Source organism: Hydra viridissima, unplaced genomic scaffold (assembly GCF_058129835.1).
Source record: "Hydra viridissima isolate aposymbiotic clone 2 unplaced genomic scaffold, HvirCarnegie_v1 scaffold_6, whole genome shotgun sequence".
NCBI classification, from domain to species: domain Eukaryota; kingdom Metazoa; phylum Cnidaria; class Hydrozoa; order Anthoathecata; family Hydridae; genus Hydra; species Hydra viridissima.
Window position 1 is genome coordinate 561,952 of NW_028324305.1, and position 20,775 is coordinate 582,726.

At 39.9% G+C, this 20,775-nt stretch overlaps 1 protein-coding gene across 1 annotated transcript in view; it reads right to left on the reverse strand.

Moving 5' to 3' along the window:
• LOC145202262 (uncharacterized) overlaps window positions 1-20,775 on the reverse strand; it is a 160,941-nt gene that overhangs the window by 119,245 nt on the left and 20,921 nt on the right. The window contains exons 5-26 of the mRNA XM_090090161.1: window positions 14,151-14,756; window positions 13,406-13,582; window positions 13,089-13,250; window positions 12,802-12,966; window positions 12,542-12,724; window positions 10,019-10,621; window positions 9,718-9,897; window positions 9,415-9,579; window positions 8,595-8,753; window positions 8,271-8,450; window positions 7,098-7,703; window positions 6,353-6,529; window positions 6,036-6,197; window positions 5,749-5,913; window positions 5,489-5,671; window positions 3,801-4,403; window positions 3,500-3,679; window positions 3,197-3,361; window positions 2,378-2,536; window positions 2,054-2,233; window positions 881-1,486; window positions 136-312 (exon numbers count right to left, since the gene is read on the reverse strand). Coding sequence (XP_089946287.1) covers window positions 136-312; window positions 881-1,486; window positions 2,054-2,233; window positions 2,378-2,536; window positions 3,197-3,361; window positions 3,500-3,679; window positions 3,801-4,403; window positions 5,489-5,671; window positions 5,749-5,913; window positions 6,036-6,197; window positions 6,353-6,529; window positions 7,098-7,703; window positions 8,271-8,450; window positions 8,595-8,753; window positions 9,415-9,579; window positions 9,718-9,897; window positions 10,019-10,621; window positions 12,542-12,724; window positions 12,802-12,966; window positions 13,089-13,250; window positions 13,406-13,582; window positions 14,151-14,756 — 5,943 coding nt within the window. The remainder of the gene's footprint in view (window positions 1-135; window positions 313-880; window positions 1,487-2,053; window positions 2,234-2,377; window positions 2,537-3,196; window positions 3,362-3,499; window positions 3,680-3,800; window positions 4,404-5,488; window positions 5,672-5,748; window positions 5,914-6,035; window positions 6,198-6,352; window positions 6,530-7,097; window positions 7,704-8,270; window positions 8,451-8,594; window positions 8,754-9,414; window positions 9,580-9,717; window positions 9,898-10,018; window positions 10,622-12,541; window positions 12,725-12,801; window positions 12,967-13,088; window positions 13,251-13,405; window positions 13,583-14,150; window positions 14,757-20,775) is intronic.

The window sequence follows — 20,775 nt, forward strand, 5'->3', positions numbered from 1 at the left end:
TGTTTTATTGACGTTCGTTACAGCGATTGTATTAACTCCACAAACCTACTAGCTAAACGCTGTTTTGAACGACTTACGTTTTCTAAATTGATTTTTTGCTATTCTAAGACTGCTTTTCACAAATGCGAAACTTACTGCACTGGTAGCTGCAAACTCTTAGTTCAAGTCCGGGGTTTCCTTCAGTTGCGCAATCTTGCTGGACTGCAGAAGTCGTGGGGTTAAGACAGATGCGTTCTCGACTCTGAGTGCCAGTCGCACCGCAAACAACAGAACATCGGCTCCAAGCAGACCACTCAGCCCATTGTCCTTCGACTAAAAAGGGTTTGCATTTGTCAGCGACGTTTGTTGGCATCGCAAAAACAAAGTTGAGCGACGAAGTAGAAACAGCACTCGGAAACACAGATAACTGCAAGCGCTCGGCGGGATTCAAAGCGGCAGCCCGCGGGAAGATTGGAAAGCTGCAGAAACGCGCAATCGAAGCACCTTAGCTCGTCAAGATTCGAGATCGCCACCGCTCGTTCATAACAAAAGCACACGCTTGAGAGCAGGGATCGTAAGACTGCAGACAGGCTCTTGGCAGAAAGCAGAAGCGAGCGTTGAAGACTTTTGTTAAAAAGGCCGGTCTCCGTTCGTTTTTGACGCTCCATATAGGCGCGCTTCAGCGTTTGCTTTCAGCAACCATCTGAGGTTACTTTGATTCGCAGCTGCATTACATTTGCTTGCAAGCTAGCCGATTTCCGCCTAGCTTTCGAACGGAAGCCTAGAAACAGCCTGCGCTCTTAAGCATGCGCCAGCCTGCACCAACACAGAAGCAGGACGAAAACTTCGATAAATAGCCGAAGCTTGCAAAGAAGTTTGCGGCCTGTCTTTTTATACTTACTTTCGCAGACTTGCCCGAGAAGTAGCGGATCATCAGGTCTGATTGCCACTAGGTCCCAAAACCTTTGTGCATGTCTGTAGAATAACTGCTCACTTCCGTTTACTACGTACCTAGACATTCTCATTACGTCAGAGATGTTTACGCGTGAACCCACTGCGCCGATAAAAAGCAACGCTTCGCTTTTCACGAGCTCCTCCAGCTGCAATCTCGCGTCCAAATCGATATTCGTATCCTCTGCCCCGCCTGTCAGATAGATAATGACCGGCATCACGTTCAGCCGTTTGCAACCCATGTACGCCTCTCTGGCTTTTTCGAGCGCGCTCTTTAGTGCCGGTTTGCCGTTTTTCTTATCCAACCTATCGATGAAAGCAAAGAACTGCGCTCTTGTGGTAAGGTTACCACAAGGAGAAGCCACTTCAGCAGCAGCGCCAAAGTTCACTACAGCAACCTGGACGTTTTCATTGCTACCCAGATCAGAGTTTCCAACAAACTCTTTCACAAAGTCTTTTTCTTGACGCCACTGCACATCTCCTGTGCTGGACGTGACCGCAGACGAGGAATCCAATACCATGATCCAACTGATGTTTAAGTTGAAGCAGGACTTATCTAAAAACAGAAAGTGTTACAAAAATAATCTTGATACAACAAGTGATGTTTTGGTGAGCATTTTTAGGCACTTGAGTTGGCGATGATTTTTGCCAGCGCTTCTGTAAAACATTAAACCGAAGCCCATGTTTATTCTCTCCGTAAGAAAGTTTGTTTCGAATGCTCTAAAAGTGATGATCGCTAAAAACACCATGTCGTACCTAGCTGAAACATCAATTTGGTACAAGATAATTTTGAAAATCAAACAAACAGCATTATATCGCCGTTTGTTTGATTTTTTGTTAGTTTTATTGCCATAAAACATAAAAAAGGGCATCAAAGCCATTCAAAACAAAACTAGAAAGCAATTCGCAAGGAGCATAAGAAAAATAAAATAAAGCGTTGCCTCTAATAGCGCATCAAGCGTCTCAACTTGACACGCTAATAGCGGTAAGCTTGCAGCGGCAAAATATAAGAGGAGACAGCGACGGTTTTAACTTAAAAAGAAAACGATTCTTTTGTTGAACACTTGCCGCTTGCTATTTTCTAAAGCTATTTGCTATTTTCAAAGTTAAGATGGTGACTTACATAAAACGCAGTGCTCCACATTGCATGCCTCAACGTTAATCATAACATCACTGCTGCACTGCTGCCAATAATAATAGTAGAGACAATAGCTGCGAGTTCGATAGCGGACAGGTGTTGACCTCGCTGTTTTACAAGATGCTGAGCAACCACTCCACGCTCCCCATTCGGCGAGTCTATACTCTAAATATCAAGAAATTGGCCGCAGCAAATTGATACCTTATATCAGTTAAAAAGAAATCAAATGGGAGAGAATACGATCTTTGCAAGCAAAAGCAGCGCGATTTCCGAACAGCGCGCAGTGTTCCGAAAATGAAGCTAACTAACCTGGACACTGAAACTCTCGGTTGCACGGAACAGCATCAAGTACCTGCGTGCCTTGGCACAAATACGAAGGCCAACAGCTTCGAGTTCGAACGCGAACAGGATTGCTTTGGTTGCATGTTGCAGAGCATTCACCGAAAGGAGTCCATTGGGACAGCTCCACTAAAGCAAAAGTTACATAGCTTTGTTAAGGAGTTTAATACCGGTTCAGAAATAACACGTTAACGGAAAAACGCATCTCTAACAGATTGAGTGAATTTTTCACGCGTTGAGTGAAAAACGCATCTGTTAGAGATGCGATTTTCACTCAACGCGTACATAAACGCACGCAGCGGTTGTCGGATTCTCGAACTCCTATGACTTTTAATGCAGAGCGCATATTTAGCGCAAACTTCATTTTGACGGAGACATCTTTATTCGAAAGGAGCTAGCGTTTAAATGCTGAGCATGTTTGCAATGAGTCCACGCTGCCTTGAGGCGCTGTGTTGCTTGAGAAAGGCTCAACTAGAACTTCCTTTGTTTCTTGGCTGTACTCGTCCGCATATGCACGGATAAGTAGTGCCCCCAACACTGCGTTTTTTACAACAATGCAGCTTTAGAGCTCACGAGAAGGAGATAACAAGCTCTCAAAACAACACTCAGACTAAAGCCAGCGCATGCTTACATCATGAAGTGATCCTTACCTTCTTTTGCATGCTAATGTCAGCCTACAGCTGATGTATGTTTACATGCAGTAGCTACAGCCTGACATTGGCATGTAAAAAAATGCCAATGTCGACTTAAAGCCACTGTTTGTTAAGGAACCATTCTAACACCACTTACACACACACGGCGACTTTGCGGTGCAATCTTGATATTCATAGGAATCACCAGCGCACCAAGAGCTATAGCAGCTGCATTTTCTGCTCCGAGATTGCGTTGCACGTAAGCCCTCCATCCAGCAACTGGCAGAGCAAGTGCTCCATGCACTCCACTCGCTATATGCACCTGTTCAAGTACAAAACTTATATAAGCGGAGTTCTAGCCAGAGTCGCACTTAGAACAAGCACGCTCTTTTAAATTCAGATGCATTTGAAAATGCAACGGCGTTTACGGAATAAACATCAAACCAAACAAAAGCCTTACATGAGTCACTACAAGTTCTCAGCTCCAAATTCGCTACTCTTCCGTCGGACGGGCAGTTATCTTGAAACGATGACCTTGTTGGTGAGAGACACGGACGCGTCCGACTTACGACTCCAACGGTTCCCTTCAAATGTGAACTACAATCGTTCCAGAGCGACCATGAGGCCCACTGTCCGTTGACTGAAATAAACATAAAAGCGCACTAGTCTATTACAAACAGTTTAGCATGCCTAAGAATAGCGCGTTTCGTTTCACCGTTTTGGCTGCTTTTCGCACATTTTGCAAGGAAGCTTTTACTTACCAACACAGAACTTAGCAAGAACGCCGATGTTTTCAGGCTGCAACTGCAGATCAACGAACGAGTTCACAGCGATGTAAGAAAGACTTTCCGCATTGTTGATGACGTATCTAGACATTCTCTTGATGTCCGAGATGTTTGCGCCAGGACCAATTGCACCTATCCAGAACAGGGCTTCATTTTTCAACATCTCTTCAGTGTTTTTTCTGACTTCTAAATCTTGCTCGACACTTTCCTGACCGTTTGTTAGAAGAATCACGACGGGTTTTACGTTCAACCGCTCGCAGCCCAGATAAGCCTCTCTCGCTCTCAACAGAGCGTCGTTGATTGCTCTTCCGCCATTGATCTTGGGCAAACTGTCAATGAAGGCGGAGAACTGTTCGAAAGTTGAAAGATTTCCGCATGGAGCAGCTATTCTCGCAGATGAGCCGAAGTGTACTACTGCCACCTGGACGTTGTTGTTCTTTCCGAGCTCTGACGCTTCCATGAACTTCTTTACAAATGTTTTCTCTTGCTCCCACAGGTTGTTGTATGGGCTTGATGAAACGCCTGACGAAGAGTCCAGGACCATGATAAAGGTGATGTTGTTGCCAGAACACGAGGTCGCTAAACGCGATATAAAAAGGTAACTACTAAAACAAGTTTGAATTGGAGTTTGAAAACGCAGCTCTAAGGCGAAATACTTATTAGTTATTTTGATCTTATGCAATCCTAAGCTCAGTTACCATTATATCCAACCTGTAAGTCTTGCACTATCTATATTTGACTGTTACACACAAATGTTGAGTTGTAACAAAGGATAACTTGTGTCACACGAATTGTTTGTTACTCCTTCAGCATAAAGACAGAAAATGAATATTAACGAAGTCAAAAATGCATATTTCACGCAAACCGGCCACTCACCTCAATAGCTCTGATGTTAAGCTTCGATAAAAAAAAAAAAAAAAAGGACAGGTGCAAAAGACAGACTGGGTTTACAAGCTCACTGGATGCCATCCAGAAAGTGATTTATATCTTCAGAAGACGCAGTCAGAATTTTAACTCGAATGAGTATTTACAGGTTTCTAAACAAATCTGCGTCTCCGCATCATCAAATCTCGTTGATGTTGTTGACATGTACTAGCTGATATAAATATATTTGAAATAGAGAAAACAAGTGGTAGTTAGAACCGGAAAGCAGAAACTCAAGCTCTTACTCCGAGTTTTAACACTTGTGTTTTTCAGAGAAAACGAGTCGGTAAGAAAAGAAGCATTTATGAATGAGGTTCAAGCAAATCACTCAGAAAAAGGTAGCACGTGCTCACATGAAGAGTCAAGAAAAGGGAAATAAGATTAGCTGCAAAAGAGAGAAAAGCTATAATCTACCACCGCTACGTTGAAGAATGAAGAAAAATTGATTACGTAAGTCATGAAGAACGGAACGTTGTTCAAAGCGTTGTAGAGAAGCGCGTTTCCAAAACCTTTTTTTCAAATATTGATTTATGTCGATAAGGAAAGGACTATAAGTGAACAACCGTAATATACACGTCAGCATGCTTGGCATTGAATTTAAGCGTAAATATCCACCACACGAGATATACTGATGACCGATTAAGTTATACAACTAAGCCTTGCTTGATACTGAATTCTAAACGCAGAAATCGCTACACTTATAACTAACGCCATGTATATTTAACACCAAATGAACTTACGAATTAGACAAGGTTGTACGTTACAAGACTCATACTCAACCATGTTCTCATAGCTGCATTCGTATGTAGAAGAGGCGTTCCGCAAACAGTAGTTACGATTTCGATAGCGCACTGGATTCGTAAACGTTATTCTGCACGATGACGAGCACTCACTCCAAGCTGCCCATTCAGCGATTCTGTAATCTGTTTCATAAAGTAAAACGGTGTTTCAAGTGTCCCTAATCACAATCTGCGATTGCTTAAAACAAGCAACAACTTACCTGGACACGCATCCTGATTGCAGGCCACAGTGTTGACAACTTCAACGTTTTCACAAAGGTTTGCTGGAGAGCATGTTCGCGTTCTCGACTTGATCGGATTTCCTTCGTTGCATGTTTTTGAGCACTCGCCAAAAGATGACCATTGACTCACATTCAGAGCTGAATCTAAAAGAGCAGTGCACGCAACATGTCAAACTAGTTACGGCGACACGGTGCTGAGTTACAACACCAATCGCGTGTAAAACAAAGGAAACGTGCTTTCCTCTGACAACAGCATTTCGACTTACCCGTGCACAAACTAACGGCACATTCGCGGATCTCTGAGTATTGACCGTTGCATGGGCCCAGCACATTGTTGCATGTTCTATAGCGCGATGTGGTGGGAGGGTTGCTTTCAAGTCGGCAACTAGCGGAACACGAACTCCAAGAGCTCCAATCGTCAAAGGAACCTTCAACACAAACACACGCATGTTTTATTGACGTTCGTTACAGCGATTGTATTAACTCCACAAACCTACTAGCTAAACGCTGTTTTGAACGACTTACGTTTTCTAAATTGATTTTTTGCTATTCTAAGACTGCTTTTCACAAATGCGAAACTTACTGCACTGGTAGCTGCAAACTCTTAGTTCAAGTCCGGGGTTTCCTTCAGTTGCGCAATCTTGCTGGACTGCAGAAGTCGTGGGGTTAAGACAGATGCGTTCTCGACTCTGAGTGCCAGTCGCACCGCAAACAACAGAACATCGGCTCCAAGCAGACCACTCAGCCCATTGTCCTTCGACTAAAAAGGGTTTGCATTTGTCAGCGACGTTTGTTGGCATCGCAAAAACAAAGTTGAGCGACGAAGTAGAAACAGCACTCGGAAACACAGATAACTGCAAGCGCTCGGCGGGATTCAAAGCGGCAGCCCGCGGGAAGATTGGAAAGCTGCAGAAACGCGCAATCGAAGCACCTTAGCTCGTCAAGATTCGAGATCGCCACCGCTCGTTCATAACAAAAGCACACGCTTGAGAGCAGGGATCGTAAGACTGCAGACAGGCTCTTGGCAGAAAGCAGAAGCGAGCGTTGAAGACTTTTGTTAAAAAGGCCGGTCTCCGTTCGTTTTTGACGCTCCATATAGGCGCGCTTCAGCGTTTGCTTTCAGCAACCATCTGAGGTTACTTTGATTCGCAGCTGCATTACATTTGCTTGCAAGCTAGCCGATTTCCGCCTAGCTTTCGAACGGAAGCCTAGAAACAGCCTGCGCTCTTAAGCATGCGCCAGCCTGCACCAACACAGAAGCAGGACGAAAACTTCGATAAATAGCCGAAGCTTGCAAAGAAGTTTGCGGCCTGTCTTTTTATACTTACTTTCGCAGACTTGCCCGAGAAGTAGCGGATCATCAGGTCTGATTGCCACTAGGTCCCAAAACCTTTGTGCATGTCTGTAGAATAACTGCTCACTTCCGTTTACTACGTACCTAGACATTCTCATTACGTCAGAGATGTTTACGCGTGAACCCACTGCGCCGATAAAAAGCAACGCTTCGCTTTTCACGAGCTCCTCCAGCTGCAATCTCGCGTCCAAATCGATATTCGTATCCTCTGCCCCGCCTGTCAGATAGATAATGACCGGCATCACGTTCAGCCGTTTGCAACCCATGTACGCCTCTCTGGCTTTTTCGAGCGCGCTCTTTAGTGCCGGTTTGCCGTTTTTCTTATCCAACCTATCGATGAAAGCAAAGAACTGCGCTCTTGTGGTAAGGTTACCACAAGGAGAAGCCACTTCAGCAGCAGCGCCAAAGTTCACTACAGCAACCTGGACGTTTTCATTGCTACCCAGATCAGAGTTTCCAACAAACTCTTTCACAAAGTCTTTTTCTTGACGCCACTGCACATCTCCTGTGCTGGACGTGACCGCAGACGAGGAATCCAATACCATGATCCAACTGATGTTTAAGTTGAAGCAGGACTTATCTAAAAACAGAAAGTGTTACAAAAATAATCTTGATACAACAAGTGATGTTTTGGTGAGCATTTTTAGGCACTTGAGTTGGCGATGATTTTTGCCAGCGCTTCTGTAAAACATTAAACCGAAGCCCATGTTTATTCTCTCCGTAAGAAAGTTTGTTTCGAATGCTCTAAAAGTGATGATCGCTAAAAACACCATGTCGTACCTAGCTGAAACATCAATTTGGTACAAGATAATTTTGAAAATCAAACAAACAGCATTATATCGCCGTTTGTTTGATTTTTTGTTAGTTTTATTGCCATAAAACATAAAAAAGGGCATCAAAGCCATTCAAAACAAAACTAGAAAGCAATTCGCAAGGAGCATAAGAAAAATAAAATAAAGCGTTGCCTCTAATAGCGCATCAAGCGTCTCAACTTGACACGCTAATAGCGGTAAGCTTGCAGCGGCGAAATACAAGAGGAGACAGCGACGGTTTTAACTTAAAAAGAAAACGATTCTTTTGTTGAACACTTGCCGCTTGCTATTTTCTAAAGCTATTTGCTATTTTCAAAGTTAAGATGGTGACTTACCTAAAACGCAGTGCTCCACATTGCATGCCTCAACGTTAATCATAACATCACTGCTGCACTGCTGCCAATAATAATAGTAGAGACAATAGCTGCGAGTTCGATAGCGGACAGGTGTTGACCTCGCTGTTTTACAAGATGCTGAGCAACCACTCCACGCTCCCCATTCGGCGAGTCTATACTCTAAATATCAAGAAATTGGCCGCAGCAAATTGATACCTTATATCAGTTAAAAAGAAATCAAATGGGAGAGAATACGATCTTTGCAAGCAAAAGCAGCGCGATTTCCGAACAGCGCGCAGTGTTCCGAAAATGAAGCTAACTAACCTGGACACTGAAACTCTCGGTTGCACGGAACAGCATCAAGTACCTGCGTGCCTTGGCACAAATACGAAGGCCAACAGCTTCGAGTTCGAACGCGAACAGGATTGCTTTGGTTGCATGTTGCAGAGCATTCACCGAAAGGAGTCCATTGGGACAGCTCCACTAAAGCAAAAGTTACATAGCTTTGTTAAGGAGTTTAATACCGGTTCAGAAATAACACGTTAACGGAAAAACGCATCTCTAACAGATTGAGTGAATTTTTCACGCGTTGAGTGAAAAACGCATCTGTTAGAGATGCGATTTTCACTCAACGCGTACATAAACGCACGCAGCGGTTGTCGGATTCTCGAACTCCTATGACTTTTAATGCAGAGCGCATATTTAGCGCAAACTTCATTTTGACGGAGACATCTTTATTCGAAAGGAGCTAGCGTTTAAATGCTGAGCATGTTTGCAATGAGTCCACGCTGCCTTGAGGCGCTGTGTTGCTTGAGAAAGGCTCAACTAGAACTTCCTTTGTTTCTTGGCTGTACTCGTCCGCATATGCACGGATAAGTAGTGCCCCCAACACTGCGTTTTTACACAACAATGCAGCTTTAGAGCTCACGAGAAGGAGATAACAAGCTCTCAAAACAACACTCAGACTAAAGCCAGCGCATGCTTACATCATGAAGTGATCCTTACCTTCTTTTGCATGCTAATGTCAGCCTACAGCTGATGTATGTTTACATGCAGTAGCTACAGCCTGACATTGGCATGTAAAAAAATGCCAATGTCGACTTAAAGCCACTGTTTGTTAAGGAACCATTCTAACACCACTTACACACACACGGCGACTTTGCGGTGCAATCTTGATATTCATAGGAATCACCAGCGCACCAAGAGCTATAGCAGCTGCATTTTCTGCTCCGAGATTGCGTTGCACGTAAGCCCTCCATCCAGCAACTGGCAGAGCAAGTGCTCCATGCACTCCACTCGCTATATGCACCTGTTCAAGTACAAAACTTATATAAGCGGAGTTCTAGCCAGAGTCGCACTTAGAACAAGCACGCTCTTTTAAATTCAGATGCATTTGAAAATGCAACGGCGTTTACGGAATAAACATCAAACCAAACAAAAGCCTTACATGAGTCACTACAAGTTCTCAGCTCCAAATTCGCTACTCTTCCGTCGGACGGGCAGTTATCTTGAAACGATGACCTTGTTGGTGAGAGACACGGACGCGTCCGACTTACGACTCCAACGGTTCCCTTCAAATGTGAACTACAATCGTTCCAGAGCGACCATGAGGCCCACTGTCCGTTGACTGAAATAAACATAAAAGCGCACTAGTCTATTACAAACAGTTTAGCATGCCTAAGAATAGCGCGTTTCGTTTCACCGTTTTGGCTGCTTTTCGCACATTTTGCAAGGAAGCTTTTACTTACCAACACAGAACTTAGCAAGAACGCCGATGTTTTCAGGCTGCAACTGCAGATCAACGAACGAGTTCACAGCGATGTAAGAAAGACTTTCCGCATTGTTGATGACGTATCTAGACATTCTCTTGATGTCCGAGATGTTTGCGCCAGGACCAATTGCACCTATCCAGAACAGGGCTTCATTTTTCAACATCTCTTCAGTGTTTTTTCTGACTTCTAAATCTTGCTCGACACTTTCCTGACCGTTTGTTAGAAGAATCACGACGGGTTTTACGTTCAACCGCTCGCAGCCCAGATAAGCCTCTCTCGCTCTCAACAGAGCGTCGTTGATTGCTCTTCCGCCATTGATCTTGGGCAAACTGTCAATGAAGGCGGAGAACTGTTCGAAAGTTGAAAGATTTCCGCATGGAGCAGCTATTCTCGCAGATGAGCCGAAGTGTACTACTGCCACCTGGACGTTGTTGTTCTTTCCGAGCTGTGACACTTCCATGAACCTTTTTACAAGTCGTTTCTCTTGCTCCCAGAGATCATTGTATGGGCTTGACGAAACGCCTGACGAAGAGTCGAGGACCATGATTAAACTGATGTTTAAACCAGAACAAGAGGTTGCTAAATGCAATAAACAAATGTACTTAGTAAAACTTATTTTTATTTCTGTTTATAAATGCATTATTTGCGTGAAATGCCATACAGTTATTTAGATTGTTTGCAAGCTGAAGTTGAGTTACCATTATCTAAGACGTACTGATTGTAAAATAACTAAATTTGACCGCTACACGCAAACGTAAAGTTATAATATATCCTTAACCGCTTTATTTGCCAGGTTCTTTCTTTTTTAGCATTTAAACAGGGAAAACGAACATTAACGACAAAAATAAATCCGTTTTGACTCGCTGCTAGCAACTCATCTCGTTAGTGCAAATGTTGACGCTTCGAAAATACAAAGACTGTTGAAACGGACAGACTTGTTTTATTGGTGCTCCATTAGCTAGGCATGATGGATCTTAAGGTTGCGTTAGACGCATTGGATTTCCGAAATGTAAACCGCAATAGAACGCGTGAATGTGGACAGGTAGTTCAAATATACCTGTATTACTGCATCATCAGATACATTACACGTTGTTGGCATATCAGATGATGAGTTTTTAGATAAATTAAGGAAACAACTAGAAGTAAGTATCAGTGAAAAGAAGGTCCCGCTCTTAGCAATAGTTTTAACACATGTTTTTGACAGAACTAAGGTCAGAGCCAGTCATCAAGCGTTTATGAATGGGGTTACAGTAAAACGTCTAGGTGTAGCATTCACCTCCTTAGCATATAGCCGCGGGGTGGTAAAACTACAAAGCACTAAACATATGCAGTAAATGGCTGCCTTTATATTGGAGTCATATTCACCAAGCAGAAGATTAACAATTAACTGGGATGACAAACTTAATTTGGATCTCGCTACATAAAATCACATTTGTTTTTAGAAGCGAGAAAATAAGATTAGCTACTGAATTGAGAATAGCTATCAATTTCCACCGGTAAGTTCAAGTAACAAGCAGCCTCTGATTACGTAAGTTTTGAAGAATGGAACGTTGCCCAAAGCTTCGTTGAGATGTGCGTTAACACGACATTGGTAAAGCGAACCAAGCGTGTTTTCTAGCGGAGTCCATGCTTGAGAGAACAATTTTTTGGCTGACTTGCATTATGGAAACTTTTGAGGTGTTGAAAGGGTTGAAAAAAGTGCATTTCTATCAGTTTTGCTTTCAGTTATAATTGGACCTGATTTATTTTCTTTTGTTCCGAACGTGACAAGTCAGCACATATTGCATTAATCCCCCAGTCATTGATTAGATTGCAAACAAAAAATGCAACGTGGGCTATATCGCCCACACAAGTGAGACGTAATAGCTTTCGAAGATTTATGCAGTTTTACTACAACAGTTTATATACATAACTGGCTAATTGCACGATTTGCGTTATTTACTCAAAGCACGCATATCTTCCTATTTATAAACCTCTTACAATCCCATGAACTTAAAAAGCCACAGAGAAGAAAGTGCTGAGACATATATGGTAACTGGCAGATGAGAAATGTCAAATCTTCGTTGCATTAGTAGATAAGCTGAAGAATGCAGATTCTACTTTCAAATTAGGTTATTTGGTATTGAATGCTGTCAGTTTCGCTGAAAAACTGATTACTATAAAGGTAGTTTAGCATCAGTTAAGTAAAATGTGCTTCTTTTTTTTATAAACTAGCAGCATTCAATCGAATGCAACTACAAAGAACAGAAGCACATTGCTTATAAAACCTATTTTTGTAAATCTACTTAGCGTCTTTTAATGTAAGTGCTATAACTCAACGAGAAAAATATACGCGTCAGCATGCTTGGCATTGAATTTAAGCGTAAATATCCACCACACGAGATATACTGATGACCGATTAAGTTATACAACTAAGCCTTGCTTGATACTGAATTCTAAACGCAGAAATCGCTACACTTATAACTAACGCCATGTATATTTAACACCAAATGAACTTACGAATTAGACAAGGTTGTACGTTACAAGACTCATACTCAACCATGTTCTCATAGCTGCATTCGTATGTAGAAGAGGCGTTCCGCAAACAGTAGTTACGATTTCGATAGCGCACTGGATTCGTAAACGTTATTCTGCACGATGACGAGCACTCACTCCAAGCTGCCCATTCAGCGATTCTGTAATCTGTTTCATAAAGTAAAACGGTGTTTCAAGTGTCCCTAATCACAATCTGCGATTGCTTAAAACAAGCAACAACTTACCTGGACAAGCGTACTTATCGCAGGCTATATTACTGATAACTTCAACGTTTTTACAAAGGTTTGCTGGAGAGCATGTTCGCGTTCTCGACTTGATCGGATTTCCTTCGTTGCATGTTTTTGAGCACTCGCCAAAAGATGACCATTGACTCACATTCAGAGCTGAATCTAAAAGAGCAGTGCACGCAACATGTCAAACTAGTTACGGCGACACGGTGCTGAGTTACAACACCAATCGCGTGTAAAACAAAGGAAACGTGCTTTCCTCTGACAACAGCATTTCGACTTACCCGTGCACAAACTAACGGCACATTCGCGGATCTCTGAGTATTGACCGTTGCATGGGCCCAGCACATTGTTGCATGTTCTATAGCGCGATGTGGTGGGAGGGTTGCTTTCAAGTCGGCAACTAGCGGAACACGAACTCCAAGAGCTCCAATCGTCAAAGGAACCTTCAACACAAACACACGCATGTTTTATTGACGTTCGTTACAGCGATTGTATTAACTCCACAAACCTACTAGCTAAACGCTGTTTTGAACGACTTACGTTTTCTAAATTGATTTTTTGCTATTCTAAGACTGCTTTTCACAAATGCGAAACTTACTGCACTGGTAGCTGCAAACTCTTAGTTCAAGTCCGGGGTTTCCTTCAGTTGCGCAATCTTGCTGGACTGCAGAAGTCGTGGGGTTAAGACAGATGCGTTCTCGACTCTGAGTGCCAGTCGCACCGCAAACAACAGAACATCGGCTCCAAGCAGACCACTCAGCCCATTGTCCTTCGACTAAAAAGGGTTTGCATTTGTCAGCGACGTTTGTTGGCATCGCAAAAACAAAGTTGAGCGACGAAGTAGAAACAGCACTCGGAAACACAGATAACTGCAAGCGCTCGGCGGGATTCAAAGCGGCAGCCCGCGGGAAGATTGGAAAGCTGCAGAAACGCGCAATCGAAGCACCTTAGCTCGTCAAGATTCGAGATCGCCACCGCTCGTTCATAACAAAAGCACACGCTTGAGAGCAGGGATCGTAAGACTGCAGACAGGCTCTTGGCAGAAAGCAGAAGCGAGCGTTGAAGACTTTTGTTAAAAAGGCCGGTCTCCGTTCGTTTTTGACGCTCCATATAGGCGCGCTTCAGCGTTTGCTTTCAGCAACCATCTGAGGTTACTTTGATTCGCAGCTGCATTACATTTGCTTGCAAGCTAGCCGATTTCCGCCTAGCTTTCGAACGGAAGCCTAGAAACAGCCTGCGCTCTTAAGCATGCGCCAGCCTGCACCAACACAGAAGCAGGACGAAAACTTCGATAAATAGCCGAAGCTTGCAAAGAAGTTTGCGGCCTGTCTTTTTATACTTACTTTCGCAGACTTGCCCGAGAAGTAGCGGATCATCAGGTCTGATTGCCACTAGGTCCCAAAACCTTTGTGCATGTCTGTAGAATAACTGCTCACTTCCGTTTACTACGTACCTAGACATTCTCATTACGTCAGAGATGTTTACGCGTGAACCCACTGCGCCGATAAAAAGCAACGCTTCGCTTTTCACGAGCTCCTCCAGCTGCAATCTCGCGTCCAAATCGATATTCGTATCCTCTGCCCCGCCTGTCAGATAGATAATGACCGGCATCACGTTCAGCCGTTTGCAACCCATGTACGCCTCTCTGGCTTTTTCGAGCGCGCTCTTTAGTGCCGGTTTGCCGTTTTTCTTATCCAACCTATCGATGAAAGCAAAGAACTGCGCTCTTGTGGTAAGGTTACCACAAGGAGAAGCCACTTCAGCAGCAGCGCCAAAGTTCACTACAGCAACCTGGACGTTTTCATTGCTACCCAGATCAGAGTTTCCAACAAACTCTTTCACAAAGTCTTTTTCTTGACGCCACTGGACGTCTCCTGTGCTGGACGTGACCGCAGACGAGGAATCCAATACCATGATCCAACTGATGTTTAAGTTGAAGCAGGACTTATCTAAAAACAGAAAGTGTTACAAAAATAATCTTGATACAACAAGTGATGTTTTGGTGAGCATTTTTAGGCACTTGAGTTGGCGATGATTTTTGCCAGCGCTTCTGTAAAACATTAAACCGAAGCCCATAATTATTCTTTCCGTATGTCAGTCTTTTAACTATAACATTGGGCGAGATTTAAGTTTTTTCGTAGGAGGGGTGCTCTTTTTCTGGTTTTTTTAGCAGACCCTACCGCAGCTAATTGCCGCTTTTTTCAAATTTTCCCAATTTGCTTTACTCTATGAACAGGAATCCTTACTTATTTCAAATCTCATCTAGGTTCTTGTTTCATTTTCCATGCAGGTGTTTTGCATATTTCCGCTGCTGGTTTTTTTTTTTTTTTTCAGTTTTTTTGCCATAAAGCATTAAATGTTGCTTCAAAACCAATTGATGCAAAAGCGGGATCGCTCTTTGCAAATATCAAAATAGTTTAACATTAAGCGTTTCTACTTTTATAGGCAAAAATCTTGTTAGCTTGAAGGCTGTTATCGATAAGCTGACAATTAAATTCCATGGGTTTTGTTTTGTTTTTCATTTAAGATTATTTTTATCACGCATATCGAAATGCGTCCTTGTAGTCAAATTTGAATACAGACAATTAGATGTATTATATATTTGTTCATTATCAGTCTCCAGAGCCCTTTTCTTAAATGATCATGTTGTTGCTGAACAGATTAAATCATAATTGAATGCTGGTAAACACATATCACATGGTATTGTCAGACTTAGCCAAGCAAGTAGAAGATTTTTTCAGTAGCTCCAGTTTACAGATGATCATTTTTAATTGTATAAATGTGAAATTTTCATGTTTTTTTCTCGTCAATTAGGTTTTTATACAAATATATTATATTAATAATTATGTCTTATAGTGAATACACATAAGAACTCACGAATTATTGATGACAAATGGTATATTAAGTTAACACAAAAACTTAGCTTTATACAAACTTTAAAAATGCTCTAGTTAATAAAAACATTTCGTGTGCTAATCAAATCTAGCGATCTCTAAATGTTCTTGCCCGATTTAGGAACTTCTTATGTAATTGCAATTACTAATTGACGCTTGACTTGGTTGTTTTTTCTAAATCTTGCAATGAAAGACAACTAAGTTGTTTATTTCAAGAATTAGAAAAAACCAATTATGGAAGGAAAACTCATCTTATTGAGCTCTGAATTGATGGATGAGAATCATTTTTAAAAATTCTTTTTGGTGTTATAAATACATCACAAGGAAGCGATGAAATATCATTTTCTAAATAGAAAAACTCAAGTTTATTGACAACTTTGAAAGCACGGGACGCTGGAGTCAAGCTCTAATTGATAATTGCAGTTGCAGAAGTTCCAGAATCTTGAGTGAACATTTAGACATGGTTCCGTTTGATCAAAACACACAATATGTGGTTTTTCATACGACATGATCTCAAAGTTACCAAACTCTTGGACGTTTGGAAGTCAGAAAAAACGTTGTCAATTCATGTTTCGGAAAAACTTTGGATGACAGGTTCCTCGAAGAAATTTAACACTTTAAGGAATCATACCTTCACAGGCCTATCATTGTGAGTTCCAAAACCCATTCCATTTTTTCCCATTTACCAGAATTTATTGAACGAAACGCCACTTGACTTGAATTATTTAGTGAAAAGTGAACAGAAATAATTCAGAGTTGGGGAACCTATTGTAACTTTGGCCAACCTGCACATTAGTCTTTCCATCCTGTTGGCCTTCTATTATTATTGTGCAAAATGCGAAGTATCATTAGAAATATTAGTCCTAAAGACTCTTCCCACTGTGTAAGATCATGCCTGGGATAGATCTTGTTGATCCATGAGATATTATAACTTTTGGCTCATGAAAATAAATGTTTATTTTTATCTTTTTTGATTGTAAAACTGTCATAAATAGTTATTCGGTTAATAATGATATTGTTTTATTCGGTTAATGTATGATAATAACTAACTTATTTATTTCTATGGAAAAGTTTACATGATCATTTCTAACCCTAAATAGGGATCGAAATGTTAATTATCATAAGAATCCATCCTCAACTTGAAAGTTAAAATAATTATATAGCTGTATTTGATTTCTATACATCAATCAGGATGTAAGTGCAGAAAAATATTTAAGCATTTCTGTTACTATGTTTTTGTAATAATTCCGAAAGAACAAAAGTGTTGGTCATGGATCATCTAGACGTCAGTATCTTATGTTTGATGTTGATCTGAAATCTTTTATTATATGGTAATGTTTTTTTTAATATTCAGTAAGTCAAGAACGTTTGTTGTTTTTACCTGGGAAAATATATTTTTGTATATTATTTAAATAAAAATAGTATAATTTGCAATTACATTCTATAATTATAAATTGTAGATTATAATTGCAGCTTTTTTGATTGCTTCTTCAGGCATATATATATATATATATACCCGTGTATCTATATGTATTTACACGTGTATCTTGCCTTTGTATTTTTATATTAATCAATAAAACTCAATTGCAAAACTTTTTTATTTTGTTAATTAAAGTTTAATAATTGTTTTTTAACCAAATAGGAGATGAAATAACTTAAGAGGTTAAACTCTTGAGTTTTGAAGTATAGTTGATTCTTTTGCTGAAAATTTACTTATGCAGAGCTATGTATATAGCATGTTGCAGCAACAATAAAATGTACTGATGATTTATCAACCAATATTACAGTAGCTATAAAGCTATAAAATTTCAAGTAGATACAGGAACCCAATGTAATGCTTTTCCATATAACATTTACCTCTCCATCCCTGGAAGACCACCCAAAAAAAAACCATAACAAGATTAAGGTCGTATGGTGGGAACTTTATTCCTGTGCCAGGAACATGTAACTTATCTGTTAATGAAAATAACATTTCATATCCTGGCAATTTTTTGTTAAATCCCATTCTGATGCAAAGTCACTTCTTAGTCTAAAATCATACAAGTTACTTAAAATACTAAACTTTAATGATGTGGAAACACCGATGACTATCCTACCAACGCTCAAAAAAAATTTAATCATGTACCATACATACATACATACATACATACATACATACATACATACATACATACATACATACATACATACATACATACATACATACATACATACATACATACATACATACATACATACATACATACATACATACATACATACATACATACATACATACATACATACATACATACATACATACATACATACATACATACATACATACATACATACATACATACATACATACATACATACATACATACATACATACATACATACATACATACATACATACATACATACATACATACATACATACATACATACATACATACATACATACATACATACATACATACATACATACATACATACATACATACATACATACATACATACATACATACATACATACATACATACATACATACATACATACATACATACATACATACATACATACATACATACATACATACATACATACATACATACATACATACATACATACATACATACATACATACATACATACATACATACATACATACATACATACATACATACATACATACATACATACATACATACATACATACATACATACATACATACATACATACATACATACATACATACATACATACATACATACATACATACATACATACATACATACATACATACATACATACATACATACATACATACATACATACATACATACATACATACATACATACATTAGGGTTATGACTTTTTTACTTTTTAAAAAAAAATAATTTCCTGAATCATAAGTTGATCAAATTTTGTTGTAAAACTTTGAAAACATGTTAAATTCCTCTCGGTTGTAAAAAATGGTCATCCCGCAATAAAATATACGATTTGTCATTTATTTAAGCTTGTCATTGCTACTAATAATACGTGTGGCTCTGCTGCAAATCATTTAAAACTTGGGTAGATTAGAAGTGTTTAGAACTTTAGAACATTTAGGAAAATTCCAGAATATTTTAGACAACTTTAGCACATTCTGGAAAAATTTAGAACATTCTGGAAAAACTAAGAATATTCTAAAACAACTTAGAATATTCTAGAACAATTTAGAACATTCTGGAACAATTTAGAATATTCTAGAACAGTTTAGGATATTCTAGAACAATATAAACTGGGTATATCTAGCTGCTTATCTAATTTTATAGCTATTACAGAAGCCACACAAGCCTAGTGATAGTAGCATTCAGAAGAGCAAGGATGCCTGGACCAATAATCTGGTAAAATTTGGAGACTCTCGTAAAAGAAGAAGAATGATTCCTTCGGAAGATTATTAACTGGAAGAAAATTAAAGTATGCCTCTCTAAAAGCAAATTATCGGAGCTACCATTTCCTTGGTCAAATCAAATGAAGAAAGGAGCGAATAGCGGAAATTTCCAAAGAAGTCACCAAGTTGTGTAAGAATAGACTGAATTTTCCTTATGTATCTGATCAAGTTATACGAGCAAAGCTTGATAAAATACTGAATTTTTATGATGTGTCAAGCGGGAAGTTACAAACCCCTTCATGAAATTTTTGATTTTACTAAATTGGATGGAACATGGTTATCTTACGAGGGCAAGCAAACATGCCATCTTCTGGTGGAAAGCAAAGGAACAGTGGAATACTCTTCAGGCCAAGCGGCCAGCAAAGAAACGATCCATCCCTCTAAAAGACAAAAACTTTCTAATGGCTCATCTAACTCAACATCTTACTATCCTAGTTATAGTGATTCTGACTCTGAGGCTGACGACAATGAATGATAAAACGATGAGGAAGAAGAAGATGAGACTACTCTTACACCAATTAGAAAATATCATAAAAGAAAAATTGCAGTCAACTCGGTGACCTACACAAGAGTATCAACAAAAAAAGCTGCTAACATATGCAAGCAATTGGCTCGACGGAATCAATTATCAAGTCCTTAAAAATGAAAGAAGAGAAATCAAATTGGATGTCCTGGGCTTAGTAGATGACAGGGTTAAAACTATTGCTCAATGAGTTTCTAAAGTCCTCGATGAATTTCATCTATGGAATTCAATACAAATGATTTTTGCAGGTACCACTAGGCTTAACATTGGAAAAAAGAATGGTGTTGTTGTAATATTGCAACGAATGTTCACAAAGAAACGCATCAACAAACCTGAGTTTATCAGTTGTCAACACCATGTATTAGATAGAATCCTCCGTTTGGTGATGGATGAAGAACTTGGAAGTAAAACACAATAGCCATATATCGAATATCCATTTGTATCTCAACTGTTAAAGTAGTAAAAAAATTGAAAACACAGTTTGATAACGGAAGAGATATAATTCTCGAAACATTAGGATGGAGAGATGGTATGAAATTTTTATTTCATCTCGCTCGAGTGTTCCGATTTTTTTAGGAAAAGGGACATTTTCCATTGATCAGGTTTCAGAAATTACCCAATATAAGCAATGCAAGGTGGAATTCCAGAGCTATACTAGCAATCCTGGCCTTTATTTTAGTTCCTTCAACAAGGACAGTTCTGCAGAGAGTATGGCGATTTATATCGTATGGCTGGGCAGACTAAAGCTTTACAGACCAACTGTACGATGAAAACGACTTTAATAGCTTAGCTGAAGTACTGAATTCATACAAAAAGGTTTTAACCTCTCTGAAAAGCCAATGGAAGCGAGAGCCATCCATACTACAGATGCCCAGAAGTAATCAATGCGCAGGGCGCGCAATTAAAGAAATGGAGAAAATATATTCGTCATGCAAAAAAAAGAAATTTGAACCTTCTATTCCTTCTATGCAACAAACAAGAGCAAGAACAATTTAATGGTCTGAGTCATTGTTGTATTAAAAATTTGTTGTATTACATGACTATGACATTCTAAATACATTTAAATACATAGTAGTACTTATGTCAAAATCAATTTTTCAATGGCGGGTTGAACTTTATTCAAAAGATAT